General features: G+C 38.0%; 4 protein-coding genes across 10 annotated transcripts; 2 read left to right on the plus strand and 2 right to left on the minus strand.

Annotated features, from left to right (window-relative positions):
* Window positions 1–3,155: 3,155 nt before the first annotated feature.
* Window positions 3,156–3,963, minus strand: LOC137725901 (small ribosomal subunit protein uS14z/uS14y/uS14x). The gene is made up of 3 exons (XM_068464739.2): window positions 3,803–3,963; window positions 3,463–3,562; window positions 3,156–3,346 (listed from the first exon to the last, which is right to left on the minus strand). Exons 1-3 carry the CDS (start codon window positions 3,862–3,864, stop codon window positions 3,338–3,340), a joined length of 171 nt encoding a protein of 56 aa, XP_068320840.1. The 5' UTR covers window positions 3,865–3,963; the 3' UTR covers window positions 3,156–3,337.
* Window positions 3,964–11,623: 7,660 nt separating this feature from the next.
* Window positions 11,624–13,384, plus strand: LOC137726513 (uncharacterized). Its single transcript, XM_068465447.2, has 4 exons — window positions 11,624–11,772; window positions 11,865–12,007; window positions 12,732–12,857; window positions 12,966–13,384. The coding sequence occupies exons 1-4, from the start codon at window positions 11,740–11,742 to the stop codon at window positions 13,093–13,095; spliced, it is 432 nt and encodes a 143-aa protein (XP_068321548.2). The 5' UTR covers window positions 11,624–11,739; the 3' UTR covers window positions 13,096–13,384.
* LOC137724922 (FAD-linked sulfhydryl oxidase ERV1-like) lies at window positions 12,565–15,885 on the minus strand. 6 transcript variants are annotated; one of them, XM_088694683.1, is made up of 5 exons: window positions 15,192–15,434; window positions 14,670–14,746; window positions 14,414–14,461; window positions 13,985–14,049; window positions 12,565–13,784 (listed from the first exon to the last, which is right to left on the minus strand). In XM_088694683.1, exons 1-5 carry the CDS (start codon window positions 15,193–15,195, stop codon window positions 13,667–13,669), a joined length of 312 nt encoding a protein of 103 aa, XP_088550809.1. In that variant the 5' UTR covers window positions 15,196–15,434; the 3' UTR covers window positions 12,565–13,666. The 6 variants fall into 6 exon arrangements, 2 of the variants coding, with proteins under 2 accessions (XP_088550809.1, XP_088550810.1); XR_015962905.1 differs by lacking the exon at window positions 15,192–15,434 and adding an exon at window positions 15,453–15,885 and having other exon boundaries at window positions 12,565–14,049; XM_088694684.1 differs by lacking the exon at window positions 14,414–14,461 and having other exon boundaries at window positions 15,192–15,437.
* A 1,054-nt stretch (window positions 15,886–16,939) lies between these two features.
* PUT5 (Amino acid permease family protein) lies at window positions 16,940–19,351 on the plus strand. 2 transcript variants are annotated; one of them, XM_068464347.2, is made up of 3 exons: window positions 16,940–17,274; window positions 17,369–18,422; window positions 18,618–19,351. In XM_068464347.2, exons 2-3 carry the CDS (start codon window positions 17,440–17,442, stop codon window positions 19,162–19,164), a joined length of 1,530 nt encoding a protein of 509 aa, XP_068320448.2. In that variant the 5' UTR covers window positions 16,940–17,274; window positions 17,369–17,439; the 3' UTR covers window positions 19,165–19,351. The 2 variants fall into 2 exon arrangements, with proteins under 2 accessions (XP_068320448.2, XP_088550808.1); XM_088694682.1 differs by having other exon boundaries at window positions 16,999–17,274; window positions 17,356–18,422.
* The last annotated feature ends 247 nt before the right edge of the window (window positions 19,352–19,598 follow it).

A 19,598-nucleotide genomic window follows, 5' to 3' on the forward strand; every position in this document is an offset into this window, starting at 1 on the left:
TGCTCGTCCAAAAGTCCAAATTATACACTTTCTTGTCAAGTTTTGATAGCGTGTGTCATTTCCATCTACATCTATTGAAGATACGCGACTTGTGGTCAAAAAACTTGCAGGGCTTCTTAGAAATAACAACAGAGCAACGACAAACACTCATAACAATTTTGCGCCGCTGTCTGCAAACTTTTGCATCTGCCACAATTTCTCGATCTTCTTCACTCACATATCTCTTCTTAGTTTTGTCTGCATGAAAAATGACAACCCTTTTCGAAGTCCAATTTGGCCTCAACCACTTCATTGAGTCCACCAAGTCGGATTCAAGTGAAGAAGTCGAACTCAAGTCGTTTTCCAATTTCGAAGCGGTTGAGGCCAGATTGGACCCTTGTCATTTTTCACTCAAATGAAACTAAGAAGAGATATGTGAGGGAAGAAGAATGAGAAATTGTGGCGGATGCAAAAATTTGCAGACGGTGGGACAAAAATGTTATAAGTGTTTATCGTTGCCCTGATGTTATTTCTGAGAAACCCTGCAAGTTTTTTGACCACAAGTCACGCATCTTCAATAGATTTACATGGAAATGGCACAAGCTATCAAAACTTGACAAGAATATCAAAAATATCTTCTTAAACTAACAAAGATAAAATCGCAATAAACTAACAAAGAAATAGAAAAATTAGTCACCAAGTGCAGGATCCAGGGCCGTAGTTCTTAGGGTGAGAGTTCCAGACGTTTGAGGCCATCTCCAACCGAGGGCTAGCCAGAGGGCTTGTTTTAGCCCTCTGGCCCTCCATGATTCTCCAAGATATGAATATTTTAATGAACAGTACAAAGTCATATTTGCCTCCGTCTCCAACCGAGGGCCAGAGAGCCAGAGGGCTCATTTCAGCCCTGCCACAAAAAGCTATCTCCAATCGAGGGCCAAAGGGCCAAACATAATTTATTATTTAAATTTAAAAACTACAACAACTCAAATTTAAAAAACTACAACTTATATTTAAAAATTACAACTAAAATTTAAAAACGACAAATTAAATTTAAAAACTACAAATTAAATTTAAAAACTACAAATTAAATTCGAAAACAAGGTCCAAAAAAACCCTAAAAGAGGCCCAAAAAACCCTAAAAAAAAAAAAAATTGAATCCAACGGTAACTGGCGCCAGCTAGCCGTTGGATTCAAAATTCTTTTTAAAAATTCTTGTCGGTTATAACCGACAGGAATACATTTATATTAAATAATATAAACGTATTCATGTTGGTTATAACCGACAAGAAAACTGAATTTTCTGGCCAGCCCTCCAGCCCTCTAGCCCTCTCCGATTCTGTGGGGCCCTCTCAAATTCTACAACCCTTTGGCCTAGCTCTTGGTTGGAGAGGGTTTTCGGGCTATTTTCGGCCCTTTGGCCCTCTAGACCCTTCGGTTGGAGATGGCATGAGTGCCCATGATTTAGTCGGTGGAAGCAGAAGCTATGGCGGTAGCAACTGATTCACTTGGGGGCCGCTTAGGAGGAGAAGGAATTTTGCTTTGCAGTCGATATATATAGTAGGGAGAGAGTCAATACCCTAGCCTTCAGATTGCTCCGGGGATTTCTGGGCAGGTCAGAGCTTGGGCAACCCAAATTTAAACAATCCGAACCGACCCTGTAGTTGTAGACAAAACGGTATAGTTACAAATTTTCACTTTGGTCCTTAAAACATATTTGGCTTTTTATTCAAAATAGTCTTTGAGATTTGCATAATTTTTCATTTTGGTCCATGAGATTTGAAATCGATAAAATTGGTCCATCAGTTTGTCCACAATCAATCATTTTGGTCATTTCGTGAAAAAATTTTCATTAGATAAGGATAAATGACAAAAATACCCTTAATTTATGTCGAATTATTTTGCCTTATTATTTATTAAATTGAAGATAGTTTTATCATTTAAATCTTTATTTAACATAACTATTCACGAAATGATCAAAATGATTGATAATAGAAAATCGTAAAGATCAAAGTGAGAAGTTATACAAATCTCAAGAACCATTTTGGCTAAAAAACCAACATATTTTATCCAAAATTGATCAATTAAACTCTTGAAGCCTCGTTTGGCAACTCCAACCGTACCTACTACTTTCAATTGGATATGATAAATAGTCATCGGATAGTATTAATTAAATTAGACAGGTGTTTGATGCAATATCGGACTAAAGATCACTAAATTAATAATGCATTTGGTACTGTACAAGATAAATCGTACTGTTATTATACTTGTGGAAAAAAACAATTTCCATATTAGTTTTAAGTAAAATAAAAAATTTAATAAAATGATAAAAAGGAAAAAAATTGATAGAATAATCCACATAGGAGGTCATTTTGATATTTGCTTGTGCAGATTTCTCCTTCTTGCCTGCCTCGGAGAGCTTGTACAAGACCCTGACCTTGATCAGTTTCCCATTAGCTTGTACAAACTCTTTAACATGTCTAAAGAAAAAGCCCCATTTCACAATGGAATTTTTTTAACAACCCACGATCGACCGGGTTCGCTAGTTAATCAAACATTTATTGGGCAAATCAGCCCATGAAATCTGAACTTCACTTAAATCAAAGTAAGTCTATAGATCCACATACCGTTTTCTCAATTTCAGTTCTCATAGCATTCATTTATCGACCACTACAAATCTTGACACAATCTAAAAAATATTTCAAATTTCAAACAAATAATCTGGCAAGAAAATGTTCAATCATCTTAACACCGTTGACAGATTACTAATTGTGGTAGAGGCAATCATAGAAGCTATGAATTCTGATCCATACCGACAACACAACAAAAACCGATGACATGAACAAACAAACACTTAAAATTTATCTGCAAGTGAAGCAAGTGCAAGGAGTGATCCCCTGGCAAATCCTCATATGTCGCCTCAAGCTTCCGATCTGGTACAACAACTTTAGTATGCATCATAACTAACATAGCGAGAACATGGTACATCGGCTTCAAAACAAACACTACAGATAGATAGTGGATGACACACTGCCAGCCCGTTTCAAGTTCACTTTTTCTGTTCGACATTAGATTGATTGTTAAGCGAAAACTTATTCGGACCCAAGGAATGCTTAAGCAAGAATGAGATGTATACATGTCACTCGAGGACAAGAGAAACATCAAACAGCCACAAGAAATAGAACATAAATCAAACTTTAATTCATTAATAACACAACAATCTTAGTCTGACAACCAATTCAAGGTCAACAGCAGATAAACTAAAACAAAAATATCTTCTTAAAAGTTCATGAGAAGTCAGAAACCAATACTACTCTTCTTGGGCCAAAACATGAGTCCTGGAATGTTGAATATCTGCCATTTAACGGTACTGCAACCATAGAGTTTGAAAAATGAAACCAGATTACATAGTGGAAATGGTGTAAGCTCAGCTCCGTAAATGGAATCATAAAATGATCGGTAGCTAAGGGTTCTCGAAGGCTTTACCTTAATGAAGCCGATCTCCTTGGCATTGCTGCGGAAACACTGCCTGCAGCACATGAGGCCGTACTTCCTGATCAAACCATGAGGGTTTCCACACACGCGACTGTACAAAGGAACCAAAGCAAGCGTACTCAATAACAATACAAAACAAGCATCAAATCAGAGCACAAATATGCACGAACACCCGAATACGAAAAAATGCATCGAATCGGAACTCAATCCCAAATGTAGATACACAAAAAACGTTCAAAGCAGAAAAACACAATCTTTTCAGAAACTGAAAAGGTAGCAGTAACACAGATAAATCGCAATAAACTAACAAAGAAATAGAAAAATGAGTCACCAGGTGCGGGATCCAGGGCCGTAGTTCTTAGGGTGCGAGTTCCAGACGTTTGAGTGCCCCATGATTTAGTCGGCGGTAGCAGACGCTCTGGCGGTAGCAGCTGATTCACTCGGGGGCCGTTTAGGAGGAGGAATAATTTTGCTTTGCAGTTGGTATATATAGTAGGGAGAGAGTCAAAACCCTAGCCTTCAGAATGCTCCGGGGTTATCTGGGCGGGTCAGAGAGCTTGGGCAACCCAAATTTAAACAATCCGAACCGGCCCTTGTAGTTGTAGAGAAATGGTCTACTTACAGGTTTTAGCACGAAACTGAGGGATTTTTTTCACTTGGTCCTTAAAATATATTTGGCTTTTTATTCAAAATGGTCTCTAAAATTTACATAACTCTTCATTTTGATCCTTGATATTTGAAATCGATAAAATTGGTTCTTGAGTTTGTCCACAATCAATCATTTTGCTCCTTTCGTGAAAAATCTTCATTAAATAAGAATAAAATGATAAAAATATCATTAATCTTCGTCAAATCATATTGGCCTATTGTTTATTAAATTGAGGATAGTTTTGTCATTTAAATATTTATTTAACATAACTATTTATGGAATGACCAAAATGATTGATGGTAGACAATTTCAGAGACCACTTGTATTGATTTCAAATCTCAAAGACCAAAGTGAGAAGTTATACAAATTTCAAAGATCATTTTGACTTAAAAGCCAACATATTTTATTCGAAATTGGTCAATTAAACTCTTGAAATGAGGCCAATTAAAGACTTTCATTACAAAAGTGGACATAAAGTTTAGGTCCTTAAAAATTGAAAACCTGTCCAATTCAAACCTATTGGGCTGGGTTTTTCTTCCTTCTCAAATCTACGTTTGCTTGAGAAGAGTTGAGAACCGATTAATATAGTTTATTATTGATTGCAATAATTGATAAGTTGCTTAAATTACAACTAATCCAATGGGGTTTCCTAAATCACTCTATCTCTCTTTCTTCCTTGACATATAACTAATGCATTTACATTGTTAACTAGGGGTGGGCAAACGGGTCCTGGACCCGCCAATTGGGGCGGATCTTTGCGGCTTGGGGCGGGTACGGGGTGGGTCCAAAAATTACAAATACAAAACAGGGCGGGACGGGCCGGTTCTAAATATTGGGAAAAACGGGCCCCGACCCGGACCGTTTATTCCCTACAGTGATTACCCTCTATTGTCTATTAGACTATTACCCTCTATCCATTATTCTCAGACCTACTTCGACCCTTACCTTCATTCTTTCCGCTATCTCGATCTCTTTCCGCTCTCTCGATCTCCTCCCTCTCTCTCTCCCATCTCACCTCCAGCTCACTCGCCGTAAACAATATACTCCACAAGCGGCCATCCACAAAGCATCACCAGCTACGCCATAAGCCGCCGTCCACGCCCTTCTCTCTTTCCTCCAATCTCGCGCTTGAGCTGCCGTAACTCTCACTTTCTCCGGACGCCTCTATCTCTGATCTGTGCAGCTCCGAGGGGAGCTCAATCGAGAGGTTTCAGATGCGGTGGAACATGCGGAGATCTAGGTCGGGTCAGGCTTGGCCGACACGATATCTTGCAACGATTTGAGTTTGTGTGGGGGACGAAGCTCGACAAGCGAGTTGAATCGTTTGGAAACGGCAGCGGATGAGGGTCGGAGATCGAGTAGAAGATACGGAGTATGAGCACCTCCGGGAGGCGACCAGAACCAGAAAGAAAAAAAAAATGACCCGTGGACCCATTCCGAACCGGCTCGTTTCCCTTTTAAGCAAGTCCGGTCCAGTCCCTTCAAATTTGGGCCCCGCCCGTCCCGTGCCTACCCCTATTGTCGACTATTGATTGTCTGTCTTAAAAATCCTCCAACAAATAGTCTCATGAAATGTGCAGCTTTACCATAACCCCTAGCCAAGTTATACAATGGCAATAATGTTGAATATATCACTGCCAACTCATCTTTGCCAGCTCATCAAAACAGTTGTATAGGATTGGATGATGTAATAGTTAGTTGAAAGAGTTAGTCCTCTAGTTAGCTATATATAGCTATTGTAAATAGATAGTAAAGTTAGTTCATTGAGTTTAATACAAAAGCTTCATTCATTTCGTTCTCACATTTATCTTCTCTCTGTGAACCTTCATTTCTTGATTTGATAATTGTTCATCTCTGCTACTTCTCCAATGTAGTTAACACGGTATCAGAGCCACCAGGCTCACGCCTTCCACTTCCGATTATTTTTCATTTGTTTCTAGCTTAAATCTTTCCAAATTTCCATTAGATGTTCAGATAAATTTCCGAGTGCTCCCGCGATCGTTGTTTTATTTCTGGGTTGATTTTTTCTGGACTATGATCAGAGATTTCTCTACTGAATGTGATTGATTTTCACCGATCTTTACTTCTCATCGATTTTGGGGATCGATTTTTCCATCTTCGTTCTTCCACCGCATAGTTTGTTGTTGCTCTGTTTGTGTGGGACGATTTGCTATTCTTGGTGAAGGTTCTTGGTGCTCGAATCTAGGTATTTCAACAGGGAAAAGATATGTGCACTCCAACTGTTTGATAGGTTGTCTCAGACGATCCTTGGTGCCATCGTCTTCCGATGAAGGTTACAAACTGGTGATCTTGTTGGGAAGCTTCAATTTGAGTTTCTTCATCTGGGTTTGGATTCGTTCCTCTAGTGTCCAATTTACGATCACCCAACAATGTCGTTATCACATCTAGGTCACCAATTTATGATGATGGACTCTACATCAAATTCGACATCAAGAACTTCTTTTAATGTCATCCTTAATTGGCAAGTGCATTCTTGCACATTATCTGTTTGACGAAATGTCAAAGAGTGATTTTGTTGGTTTCTTGTTGTAAGATTGTGCAAGATTATTGGTCTATTTCTTTCTTTTTAGTGTTGTTTGCAAATCAGCTCTATGAGTTTTATATTTGCCACTGCTTCGTGTTCCCTTCTCTGGTGTGGAGAGATTTTGCAGATTTGGGATGTTGTCAATTTCTTGATTTGTGTCTGCCTTGTGATATGGGATTTTCTCAGGTGATATCTGCTCTACATTCTTGGTGGGTTTTCTGGTAGCTGGTGATTTGCTGAAGTTTCTTTGATAGGGTTTTCCGATCACGAGCTTAAGTCTCAGGTTTTGCTACTAAATTCTGCACTCTATCTGTTTGCTTAAATGCCGTAGTGAAAATTTGTTTTCTTCGATAAGGTTTCTTGTATGTAAGTTTATCTATTAAGGCCGATAGCCATTTTCTGCGAGATTGTTGAAGGAATACAAAGGCCGATAGCCATTCTTTTTTGTTGCGTGATTAGTTCTTGGCTGTTTGAGATTTGTGCACTCTATAAGGCCGATTGCCAAGAGTGTGTTGAATGCAATTTGTTTCCTCCATAAGGCCGATAGCCGGAGTGAAAAGTTCTATCTCAATTGTGTGTTACTCCTTAAAGGCCGATAACCGGAGTAACGTTCTTGACAAGTTTTGTTTGTTGTTATTGTGTTCAACTCCATTAAGGCCGATTGCTGAAGAAGGTTGTGTTTCTTGATTTCTGTGATTGTAAAGCTTGTTGTTGGAATCTGTGAAAATTGAAGGTCTTTTAGGAATGTTGATTGTGAAATATTGGAAACCTTATCGCAAAGAAAACAGTAGCTACAAAGTATGGATTTAAGTTCTGAATACCTGTCAGTTTGAGGAAGGTGCAGATCATGTAGTTGAATGTGATTTGACTGTTACATAAACCCATGAGAGAGTTGAGAAGAATTGGGTTTTTTGGTGCACTTATGGTGAAGAAAAATGAAATTTAGAATTTGATATTGCTGTTGAGAATTTGAGAGGTGCAATGGCGCCGCATGAAGACTGTTGAAATTATACCACTCTCCACTCACTTTCCGGATACCAAACCAATGGTTCTGCAAGTGACAGCTAAATGCATTTTCAAGCTCAGGATCAATCTGCAGTGCGTCCATTTGTCCATATTTTAGTATTTGCTATTTGAGACACCTTTAAACACCAAGAACATATGATTAATTGATGATGGTAGCAGGGCTAAGAGTACATGGACAAGAAGCACTTCATAGTTCTGCATTTGTCAAAGCACTCATTCAATCTCAAACTGGGAAACCCAGTTGAGATTGAAGGGGGATGTTGAATATTTCACTGCCAACTCATCTTTGCCAGCTCATCAAAACAGTTGTAAAGGATTGGATGATGTAATAGTTAGTTGAAAGAGTTAGTTAGTCCTCTAGTCAGCTATATATATATCTATTGTAAACAGATAGTAAAGTTAGTTCATTGATTTTAATACAAAAGCTTCATTCATTTCGTTCTCACATTTATCTTCTCTCTATGAACCTTTATTTCTTGATTTGATAATTGTTCATCTCTGCTACTTCTCCAATGTAGTTAACACATAAGAGTTAGGCATGTGATGGGGGAGAAATTATGTGGTCTAGCAATTGGACCACGTTTCTGTGCGACTCTAGACACAAAAATCACTCACGTACTCCACTCCATAATTTGTTATGCTCACTCTAACCCACTTTTGATCCCACCCTGCTTTCTCAACCCTCCTAAGTCCTAATCTGACTCCGTTATGGAAGACCTTCTCATGATCAAGCGTATCAACTTTTGTAGCAAACACCATTATTGCCTCATTAAAAACACTTCTAAAAAGCTTAAGGACAAACTTGAGCAAAAAAAAGATATATAAGGACCAAATATCAAGACCGAAAGTTATTCTAAAACTTCAAGGTGCAAATTTGTAATAAATGTTGTTATTCCCATCTCATTGTCTTATCTTCCCGCTCAATGTTTAATGAAATTTTTTAATTACAAGTTCTCCTATTTGTAAAATGACTAATAAAGACCTTTCAAGATATATAATAAAAATAGGCTAGGCGCAATTCCAACTCCCGCCATCTTTTTGCTTTATCTTTTAAAAAAAAATGAAAAGGTTGGGTGCAATTATTTGTTAATAAACAGGTTGGGTAAGATTCTAACTCCCGCCCTCTATTCAGAAACGATTTATCTTCTCTTAAACCCTAACTCATCTTTCTATCTCCTTTCATTTAGAGAAAGCAAAAAGAAAATGAACTTAGAACATGACGGTTTCATTAAGAGGTAGAAGATGACGTTTCCATGAAAGAGGTAGAAGATAATGTTTCCATTGAAGAGATGGAAAATGACGTTTTCATTGAATAGTTAGAAGACAACGTTAACAATGAAAGAGGTAGAAAACAATGTTTCTATTGAAGAGGTAGAATATGTCGTTGTCATTGAAGATGTAAGAAAAACATTTTCAAATCTCACACACACACACACACACACACACACACACATATATATATATATATCAACTTTTTCATGTCTACTCATGCATGTTCATGATATTTATCTCGAAAAAAAAAAAATTAGTACAATCTTATTCGCACAGATTTTATTTACCTTTCCATTGAAGTTGGTAATTGTTGACCCTAAAAACTACCAAGCCTACATGGCACACATGCCGAGTAATTAATAAGCTAACTACGTCCTTCGATTGTGTGCGAGGCATGCCAACTCGTTGGCCGAGCTCGGCCGGGGAGTAAAATGTGTTGATGTCACGTTAGGCACTGCTGACTTCTTAATCTTGTGACTGCAGCCGAGGAAGGAACACGTCTCAACCTTCGGGTTTTAGAGCCTAAAGACAAGGTTGCTAGTCTTGCAAAGTTCATAGATCGTTAGAGCTGGGTTCGGTCACAGTGATTATATCGTAAGAGTATAAGCATGCCAAACTGGCACCAAACTATACGGACACAAGTACTCAAAAGAGATGTATGTCTAATGGTAAATATGGTTCGACAGTCAGAATGCCAAACTCTAAAACTTACTTATGAATATCCAATCATAAAACAACTCGGCGTTCAATGCGTCGAGCCCAATAATCTGTAACACCTCACTTCGCTGAGAAGGCTAATGCGATGACCTCTGCCAACAAGAACTTGAAAATCCTTCTTGACCAAGAATTGGATAGATAACCAGTCGACCTCGACACAGTGCTGTTTATCCAAACTGAAGGTGCTCCACGATCAGTTGATTCTACGACAACAGTGTTATTTATCCAAACTGAAGATGCCACTGATTGCCTTCATAGTGCTGTTTATCCAAACTGAAGATGTGTTGGCGGAAAAAGAAAATAAAAATCTCAAGGTTGTTAAGAGGTTTTGTGTAAAGCGAGAGTTTGCACAGGGTAGTTTGTGTGTTGAATTGGAGAGAGCTTCACTTGTTGCAACGCACCTTGTATTTATAGCATTCATATCTTCTACTAGGCACGACCAGATAATTTTGTAGAGTTCAACTACAACTCTAACTTGCGGAACTGAAACTGATCCGTGTCAAATGCCAAGGCATAGCCTTCATATTTCATGACTTTTCAAACAAAATAAAGCCTATCCAGGCTTTATCACATCACATCAGAAACCTAGCCCACCTAGGCTTCTTATCTCATCAAAAACCTTCTTCAGAAGCCTTTAAAACTCACGATAACTTCCATCACCATGCAAAAAGGCCTAGCCTACCTAGGTTTTTTATCTCATCATTATCCAAGACCATCAAATCCTAGGCTTATCACATCATCGTAATTCCATCACCCTTAAACCCATCCATGCATGCATCCTAATCAAATGAATTTCAAATTCATTTTTAGCTTCCAAGTGCCGTCAGACATCCCAAATCAATTCGAACTGTACTGCTTGCTTGGGATATAATTCGCATCCTATTTATCTGGTTTAAGAAGATGCAGATAATTCATATTAAAAGATAATTATTATGATAAAAACCATAATATTATCCTTTAACAATAACAAAATTATTTTTACTTTTCCATCCGACGGTTAGGAGCTATGCTTACTCAATGGCCTTGATTGCATGGGCCGATGGTGTAAATTTGGGTCCAAACAATAATCAATTGAAATTTGATTACAAAATTGATTAGATAATTCAATTGAATGAAGACTTCACCGTATGAAAAAAAAAAAAAAAAAACAAAGATAATTAGGAAATTAGTCTCATTTCAACTAGGACTCATCAACAAAGTTGTAGTTCTTATTCCTTTTTTCATTCTTTTTTATTTTTATGTATTCCTATTATTACATTTTTTTTCCTTGCAGGTAAATGAATCTGGCAATAATTTAGCATCTACATATATAGTGGACTCTACTAGTGAATTTACCACAAATGAGGTAGGATATAATAAGCCTTGGTCTTTAGAATGGACTACCTTGTACATTGCTCGTATACTATAGTTCATATCCATTCTAGGGTTTACTGTCATAACTAGAGAGACTGTGAAGCTTGACGAAAATTGAAGTCAGTGCGGTGCTTGTCCACAATTTATAATTATCTCTGTGTTGATTGACCTATTGTAAGACTTGTTTGCAATTTAAGCTTCAAGACATTTTCTTTAATTTGTATCAGGTCTCTGGAAAAAAGGTACGTGATGTAAAACTTTTTTCTTAATATGAAACAATCATGTATTTTTCTTATGTTATTATGAAACAATTATGTAATTTTTTTTTATGTTTGATGAAACAGATGAAATTCTCATGATCATGTCCTTTATTTTAATTTTATATATTATTTGTTATACTCTTTTTCCTATAAGACAAGTTTATAACTTTAGATTTATATTAGAGATTATTTGAGGAATAATTGTGAGCAGGAAAAAATCATTTCAATATTTTAGCCTTTATAGCGAGGGAGATTATAATATGGATGAAAAAATAGGATGAAAATTTTGTAATTAACCCCAGATATGGGGTGGGATTATAATATAGCGTGAGTCCAGCAGCTCCCTTGTAATTAACCCAAGGTAATACATAAACCGCGGCTTAAGAGCAAAGATTTTGCAGGAGTCCGCAACTTTGTCCAGAGTGAGACTCTCTCGGTGTTCATCCATGGCAGCCCAAGCTGGTTCTTCTTCTGCGCAGGTAAAATCGATCACTTTACGCCTTGGCTGAACCCGAAATCTTGATTATTTTGAAATTTAAAACAAAGGGTTCTTGTCAATTATGTGAATCAGGAGGACCAATTTCTAGAAAACGAGGAAGATTTATTTTATGGAGCTGAATCGGGTTGGGTCGAGGCCCGAACATCTTGCGATCACCTTGCTTCCCTGTCCTCTGATCTCGCTCACATTCCCACTCCTGATACTGCCTGCAACAGGTTCCTATTCAATTCTTCTTCTTCTTTTTTTGGTCAATTCATTCAAATCTTTTTTAATTGTGTGTTGTTTGATTCGTGCCAATCTTACCCAGTTCTTGATTCGGCTTTTGATCGCTGAATATTTGTACTTAGCATATGAATAACCTATCTCCTTAAGGTTGAGGGTTTGCTTTCTCAATTTGTATGCTGTTTCTGAAACATATGGATGAATGCTACTATTGATTGTCATAAGATTTGCAATAATAAGATAAAAGTTATAAAATTCTTACCCACAAGGAATCTTACATTCTTTTTTTTTTTCCGGTTAGCGGAGGGAATTGCATCGTTATTCTTAGCTAATTGTTTCGGTTGGCTGAGGGAACTGCATAGCTAATTGTTGGAAGTGTGCTGATCGAGGTGCCTCATCTACAGCACGACTATCTGCTAGTTTAAATCAACTGTATTTTGTGTACATCATACAAGACCGTGGTTGCTTAGTTGTGATAGGAATAGAAAGCAATCATTCTTTATGCTCCTGTTTATTCTGAGTGCCATTGATTAAAAGAGAACTTCAAACGAAAGAGCATTTTAAGTTTTCTCATTGAATAGAATCTTCAAGTTGTTGAATGACAAAGATCTGTAGCATGCTTCTGCTGATTCTTTATACTTTACATTGTCCGAGTGCCTGATTCCTGAATCATGCCTAACATCTTTAATCTGCGGATCAATTCTCGTATTATACTAGATGCCAGCACCCCAATGAGAACTGGTTATGTTTGTGCTGTAAGGACGTCCTCTGCAGCCGCTTTGTGAACAAGCACATGCTCCAGCATTACCAGCAGTCAAATCATTGTCTTGCTCTCAGCTATAGGTTCAATTACCAATCCTTTCTACCATGGCATCCTCAACTTTTTTTCTTTACTTCTTTAGTCTCATTTCTTACAAATTCCTCTTCTGTCTTGGTTTACACTTCGTGCAGTGACCTATCTGTCTGGTGTTTCTCCTGTGACGCATATTTAGATGCGCAACTGATCCCGCAACTGCGGCCTGTATATGAAACTGCCTACATTCTGAAATTCGGCGAGGCGCCACCATTGCGTACGGTTTAATAGCAGACATGGGACATAATCTAACTGAGTTTTATCTGGCGGGCATATCACAGTACTCTTCCCAGACTAAATCTTCACTTTGTTTATGTTTTCTTTTTTGAAAGAGAAGATGGTATCAGATGATCTTCATTACACAAAGCTTGTAATTTTGACCCTTAAGTCGCTCGTATCTGAACGTGTAAAGTTATCAAGCTCGACGAATATCGCTTTGTCTGACTCTTTCCGCATCACGGCTTGATAATAGCAGGATGGAGTTTGCTTATGAATATCAATATAAAAATTATCTGCATCTCATGAAATTCTTTATATGAAAGTTGATTACAATCAATGATTTCAGCAAGATTACCATCAACCACAATCATTCAAATCTAATCCAGTAAGTGCTTAATATTTATTGTCACCAAAACTTCCGGTAATTCCGAACAGATCGCTGTTCGCACTCTAACTTGCCCCACCGAGCATCAACTCGTTCACAGGGGAAAATCGGTTTGTTAATGCTGTATCAATATCTCCACATTAGATATCAACGAATATAATTTACTAAAATGTAAACATTATCAGGCTTCTCAGATTACAGAACCAGAACAGTGGAAGATTTCTGCTGAACGAACCATCTGTTAACCGTAATATGCACATGACATAGCCATTGGGATAACTCAGCGTATGATCCGGACTGTACAGGATTTGATCTGCCAAACATGCACCGAATATATGTCTAAAGTTCAAAAGTATACTAAAGGAGCATCTGGAGATTGTACGAGTGCGGCATTTGAATCTCGCATTTAGATATTTGATAGGAACTGACCCTATGACGTAGTTGTGAACTACGGGACACTAGAATAAAACGAAGGTGATGAGCAAAGTTGAAAATGAAGACGAAATTGTGAACCTCAGAATTTCTTGAAAGTGATCTGCACATTCCTTGCAGGGGTACATTCGTGATAATATCGACATCTGCATAGTAAATGCAACCAACATGAGTTGCTCAGACTACCTACTCCTGTTCTTGCACATTGTGTAATATCAGTTTCACCGGTAAACAATAATTATCTCAAGGCTCCTTGTGATATTCCAACGTAGAAAGAAGAACATGCTCATGTATTACAAATGAAAACTGAAAAACTTAATTGCAAAACGAGAAGCATTTTTCGGTCTACATCATCCTACTTTGAATTCTGATGAGACTCCATCCAAAAGAAATAAGGATTGAGTGTGCATATATTTTACAAGATCTTCAGTCTGGAATGCCAGAAGCTAATTGAGAGGGAGAGAGAGAGAGAGAGAGAGAGAGAGAGAGAGAGATTAGAGAGTAACATACCAATTCCTTTACATCCTTCTTCTGTTGCCTAGTCGGTTTATCTGGATACTAAAATTTTTGAAAAAGTCTTACCGAAGTTAATCCACATTAAACAACTTAATTACATGAAGCATAATATATCGTTGTGAACAAGTGCAGAAGAAGCAGTTACACAAAAGTTATTTTCTGCCAAACAGTTTTTTTTTTGCAAGTAATGTGGCAATTATACTTCGTCAAACATTGCAAAACAATTACTAATACAAACTGTTTCATTTACCTGAGCAGCAAGAGTGTGAAGAAAAGTCCAAGTAGATCTTCCAAGCTCTTCTTTCGTCAAAGGAGCAGCAGATTTACCTGAACATAAGAAATTGATTCAAATTTAAGAACAATGCACTTTCGTGTTCGAATTCTAAGTAGGTTTTGACAGAAAAAATGGAATGAAAATATCATGGAGGCTAACTGTGATATTGGTCCACAAACAAACCCAAACTGCATGCATTCTCCGAAAAAACCACATCTTTCGCTTAACCTATACAACTAATGATGATAATAACAATAAAAGAACACTTCCAATTTAAAGGGCTACAAGTTAAACAGCTTGTTAAAAAGCCACTTAATACTATGGTCTGGTGATACATTTTTTCACTTGTAAGTGAGAGGTCTTAGTTTCAATTCTTACCAAAGGCGAATTTGAACAACATTATTGCTAGTTCATTGTGAGACTAAGCCCAACCACCCCCCTTTTAGTGTAGATAATATCACTTGTAAAAAAAAAAAACGGCAGGTCAAACCACATTACCCATGGCAGCAAATGAGCCGATCCTACGTTGCTGCAAAGCAAACACCAAACCTCACCAGAACCCTAAATATCCACACACAATCCACCGAATGATACTCCAACAAAAATATACTTGAATGGGGTTTCACTCTTTAGACTCTCTTTCAGGACTTTTATCAAACAGTTTGCGAACTACCCATCTCTAACAAAGATCACGAACGACGAAACCCAATAAAGGCAGCGTCTTTAAGAATCAAAACGCTGCAAAATCAGTGAGCGTACCGAATACCAACGACCAAGATTAACTTTTTCGTGCTGAGGATGTCTTTGGGTTCGGGATGATCGGCGGAGCCATTGTCTGACGAGGCTACCACTCTGTAGGAGGAGGAGGAAGAGGTGGAGAGAACGCTTTTTTTTGGGCGGTGGGTGATGGCTTGTGAGGTTGGGCTATGAGATTCGAGAGTTGGGTTTGAATCGAATTGGAGACTTCTGCAAAAGTTTTATAACAGGGCATGGAATGGATGCTCCGACATCTTCACAGACATCGAAGGGGGCAACGTTTGGCGGGAAATAAGGTTGGTCTTATTGTTTATAGGGTTTTTCTTTCAACTCTTTTTAGATGAGTTCCTTTTTTGTTTGCCAACCTTAATTTTCTTCTAAATACAACGATATTGGAGTTGCGCATTTATAAAAACCATATGGTCAGTTTTGTGTTTTCCCATTAATCGGTGTAAAAACTTAACTCACGCGCTTAGTAGTGCTACATATGAGAAAATGACTAAACGAATTGACAACAATATTTTGTTCAACTATATTATTAGTTTGAGTGCTAAATCAACTCAAATTGTATAGCTATTAGTATTTCTTTCTTGAACAATGAAAGTTTCAAAATAATGAGCGTATGTGTGTCAATATTGTTGCAATATAAGATGTTTGTGTATTTTGTTGACCGCGAATATAAAAGTTATGATATTGTAAATAAGGTTTTAAAAGACGCTAGACGCTAGTCAGGCAGTGGACTGGGGCCTAGACGGGTGCCTAGACGAATTTAAGTAAATCTATTATATTTCATGTAAATAAGTGTCTATTTATACTTGAAATATATATAATTTCATCATACACTACAAAATAGAATGCCATATATATTATGAAGTATTGGAACATAATGAAAATATGGGGAACAAGCATAAAATGTGTGTTCATTTAAGCATTCAACAAGTGTCTTACAATTTATTGAAAAAAATAAAATGAAAAATGAAAGTTATCTGTTTTCTGTCTAAGTGAGTCGCAACCTAGGCGGGCCTGAGCGGGCTAGGTAGTCTAGGAGGGCACCTCAACAAGTCTAGGCGTCCTTTTTTAATTTTCAAACACCTAGGCATTAATTCGGGCGGTTTTTAGAACAGTGGTTTTAGGCGGCGGTTTTTAGCACCTAGGTGGGGGCCTAGGCGGCACTAGGCGGAGATTTTTAGAACAATGGCTGTAAAAGAATCAAACCGCATAGGTTAGTTAATTTGTATCAAATATCGAACTCAATTCAAATGTTAAATCATCATGAATCAAATATAAAACTTCTACTCACAAGTGAAGATGAAATTAAAACGTAGTGCTAATTGATGAAGGTGGTAATGAAATTGACACATTCACATTCTATTATATGCTATTTTGTTAAAATTAACTTATATTATACGAATATACCGTTATATTATGTGATATTTTTATAAATAAAAAATATATATATATATTTATATTATTAACATGAAACGCTACCAGTTTTAGGAGGCCCAAGAAAACATCAACATAACTCACCACAGTGCTGGGACCATTTTGCCCATCACGCACCGTATCTTCCCTCCCTTGCCATATTCTGTACGCAATCCCGGACAATGGCGTTTGGAGCCCGGGACCTTCCCTACAGCTCTCGTACCGCATGCAACTTATCCAAAGTCAAACATTGACTTGGTACAAATCAAGAGCCCATATTTTCATCATGACTCCAATCTGCCATGGTTGATTTCCCAGAAGCAGAACAGAAGAGGATTTACGGATCCGAAACCTCTCCTGTGAAAAGCATGCAAAACCCAGATTGGAAAATCCTTCAATAGAGGTACTTTTTCCTGAGAAAAATCAAATCCAACTTCTTTATCTGATTGTTTTTAGTCATGGATTTTGGTAGAATTGTAATCAGATCCAAATTGTAGGCAAAACCCAGCTCGTTGAATCAATTAAAGTGGTTTGAGATTGGGTGAGTTCAAGTATTTCCCTCTGCTATATGTGGATGGCTGAAGAGGGAATAATGGTTAGTGAATCCAAGAACGCACCTGCAAAAACAAGCCCTAAGCTGACACTGTTGCCTCTCATAGCTTTAATTTTCTATGAGGTTTCTGGCGGTCCTTTTGGAGTGGAGGATTCCGTCAGGGCCGGTGGCGGCCCTCTTCTTTCTCTGCTTGGTTTCTTAGTGTTTCCTTTGATTTGGAGCATCCCAGAAGCTTTAGTGACGGCTGAGCTCGCCACAAGCTTCCCGGAAAATGGCGGATATGTGCTTTGGATATCAGCAGCTTTTGGGCCTTTCTGGGGTTTCCAGGAGGGTTTCTGGAAATGGTTTAGTGGGGTTATGGACAATGCTCTTTACCCTGTCCTGTTCCTCGATTACTTGAAGCATTCGTTTCCTATTTTTAACCGGATGGTTGCTCGAATTCCAGCTCTTTTAGGGATAACTTTCTCATTGACTTACTTGAATTATCGCGGATTGCATATTGTCGGGTTCTCTGCTGTTTCCCTTGCAGTTTTCTCCCTTTGCCCATTTGTTGTAATGGCGATTATCTCGATTCCTAGAATAAGGGTTAAGCAGTGGCTAGTTGTAGATTTTAAGAAAGTGGAATGGAGAGGATACTTCAATAGCATGTTTTGGAATCTGAATTATTGGGATAAGGCAAGTACACTTGCAGGGGAGGTTGAAAATCCAAGTAAGACTTTTCCGAAGGCGCTTCTTGGGGCTGTAGTTGTGGTTGTTTCTTCGTATTTGATTCCGCTTCTTGCTGGAACTGGAGCTTTAAACTCTGCATCTAGTGAGTGGACTGATGGGTATTTTGCACAAGTTGGGATGTTGATAGGTGGCGTCTGGCTTAAGTGGTGGATTCAAGCCGCTGCCGCAATGTCTAACATGGGGTTGTTTGAAGCAGAAATGAGTAGTGATGCTTTTCAACTTCTTGGGATGAGTGAGATGGGAATGCTTCCTGCGATATTTGCTTCAAGGTTTGCATTTTCGTACACTTGCGCTCCCTTTACCGGTTCAGTTTTAGCCAATCCGCTGTTTTCGAACTTCACAATTGCAACCTTCTGTTTTGAAGGATCCTTCTGTAAAGAAAACGACCTTTTACTTACAAATTTAGTTGGATGCACAGTGGATGAGCGCTGAGCTGATTGTTTTCTTTAACTCTTATCTTGTAGGTCAAAGTATGGAACACCTACCATTAGCATTTTGTGCTCTGCTACCGGAGTTATCTTCTTGTCGTGGATGAGCTTTCAAGAAATCTTGGAATTTCTTAATTTCTTATACGCTATAGGAATGCTTCTGGAGTTCGCAGCTTTTATTAAACTGAGAGTGAAGAAGCCAGACCTTCATAGACCGTACAAAGTTCCCTTCGAAACATTCGGAGCAACAATGCTTTGCCTGCCCCCTGCATTGTTACTTGTTCTTGTTATGTGCTTGGCTTCTCTGAAGACTTTCTTTGTAAGTGGTGCTGTAATTATCTTTGGGGTTTTGTTGTACCTTGTTTTAGTTCAAGCAAAGGATAGAAAGTGGGTGCGTTTTGATGGAGAACAACCTGCTGAGACTCCCATTCACTGTCCGGATGGCCATTCCGCGGTTTCACACTTGCATGAAGAAGGTGCAGACGAGGCTGCAGTCGGCCTGCTCACAGACTTGTCATCGGTTGATACAGAACAACAGTCCTCCAAGTTAAGGTCCGAAGAAGAAGCCTTGAAGTTAGAGTAGCTGTAAATCTCTATATTTTTTGAAGCTTTACGATTGCATGAGTCAAAGCACGATGCGTTAACCAATATAATGTGTATTTAATTAGTGCAATCGGTGTGTAATACAATGAAAAAAACAATGTGTCAAGTTGCATATTGTATTGTTTAGACTTTAAGAGAAGCTAATAACATTTTCTAGAGAAACTGAATTTGAGTTTGAACTTTATATTAATGTTGGCATTCCGGGATGCAAAATATAAAAACCAGTCGTGGAAAATTGTTAGTCAAATTAGTGTAAGCAATATATAGAAACAACTTTTTACGCCGACTGCGATAAAATATCATAATCTGAACTTTAAAATTTTCCTTTTGATGTGAAGATTAATAAGTGGTAATACAGAAGAAACCCTTCTTGAATCAAGACGATGGTTCACGTACGTAGCATGGTTTTTTCTT

The sequence above is a fragment of the Pyrus communis genome, chromosome 5, assembly GCF_041283825.1.
Source record: "Pyrus communis isolate YQ-2024b chromosome 5, ASM4128382v1, whole genome shotgun sequence".
NCBI classification, from domain to species: domain Eukaryota; kingdom Viridiplantae; phylum Streptophyta; class Magnoliopsida; order Rosales; family Rosaceae; genus Pyrus; species Pyrus communis.

What these genes read in the sequence shown, in the direction of transcription:
- LOC137725901 (XM_068464739.2), bottom strand. Translation starts at nt 3,864, where the DNA reads ATGGGGCACTCAAACGTCTGGAACTCGCACCCTAAGAACTACGGCCCT. An exon ending in GGCCCTGGATCCCGCACCTG is followed by an intron (nt 3,563 to 3,802) that starts GTGACTCATTTT and finishes TCCTTTGTACAG; the next exon opens with TCGCGTGTGTGGAAACCCTC.
- PUT5 (XM_068464347.2), top strand. Translation starts at nt 17,440, where the DNA reads ATGTGGATGGCTGAAGAGGGAATAATGGTTAGTGAATCCAAGAACGCA. An exon ending in CCTGCGATATTTGCTTCAAG is followed by an intron (nt 18,423 to 18,617) that starts GTTTGCATTTTC and finishes CTTATCTTGTAG; the next exon opens with GTCAAAGTATGGAACACCTA.
- LOC137726513 (XM_068465447.2), top strand. Translation starts at nt 11,740, where the DNA reads ATGGCAGCCCAAGCTGGTTCTTCTTCTGCGCAG. An exon ending in CTGGTTCTTCTTCTGCGCAG is followed by an intron (nt 11,773 to 11,864) that starts GTAAAATCGATC and finishes TATGTGAATCAG; the next exon opens with GAGGACCAATTTCTAGAAAA. An exon ending in CCTGATACTGCCTGCAACAG is followed by an intron (nt 12,008 to 12,731) that starts GTTCCTATTCAA and finishes GTATTATACTAG; the next exon opens with ATGCCAGCACCCCAATGAGA.
- LOC137724922 (XM_088694683.1), bottom strand. An exon ending in AGAAGGATGTAAAGGAATTG is followed by an intron (nt 14,050 to 14,413) that starts GTATGTTACTCT and finishes TTTACTATGCAG; the next exon opens with ATGTCGATATTATCACGAAT. An exon ending in CACTTTCAAGAAATTCTGAG is followed by an intron (nt 13,785 to 13,984) that starts GTTCACAATTTC and finishes CATGTTTGGCAG; the next exon opens with ATCAAATCCTGTACAGTCCG.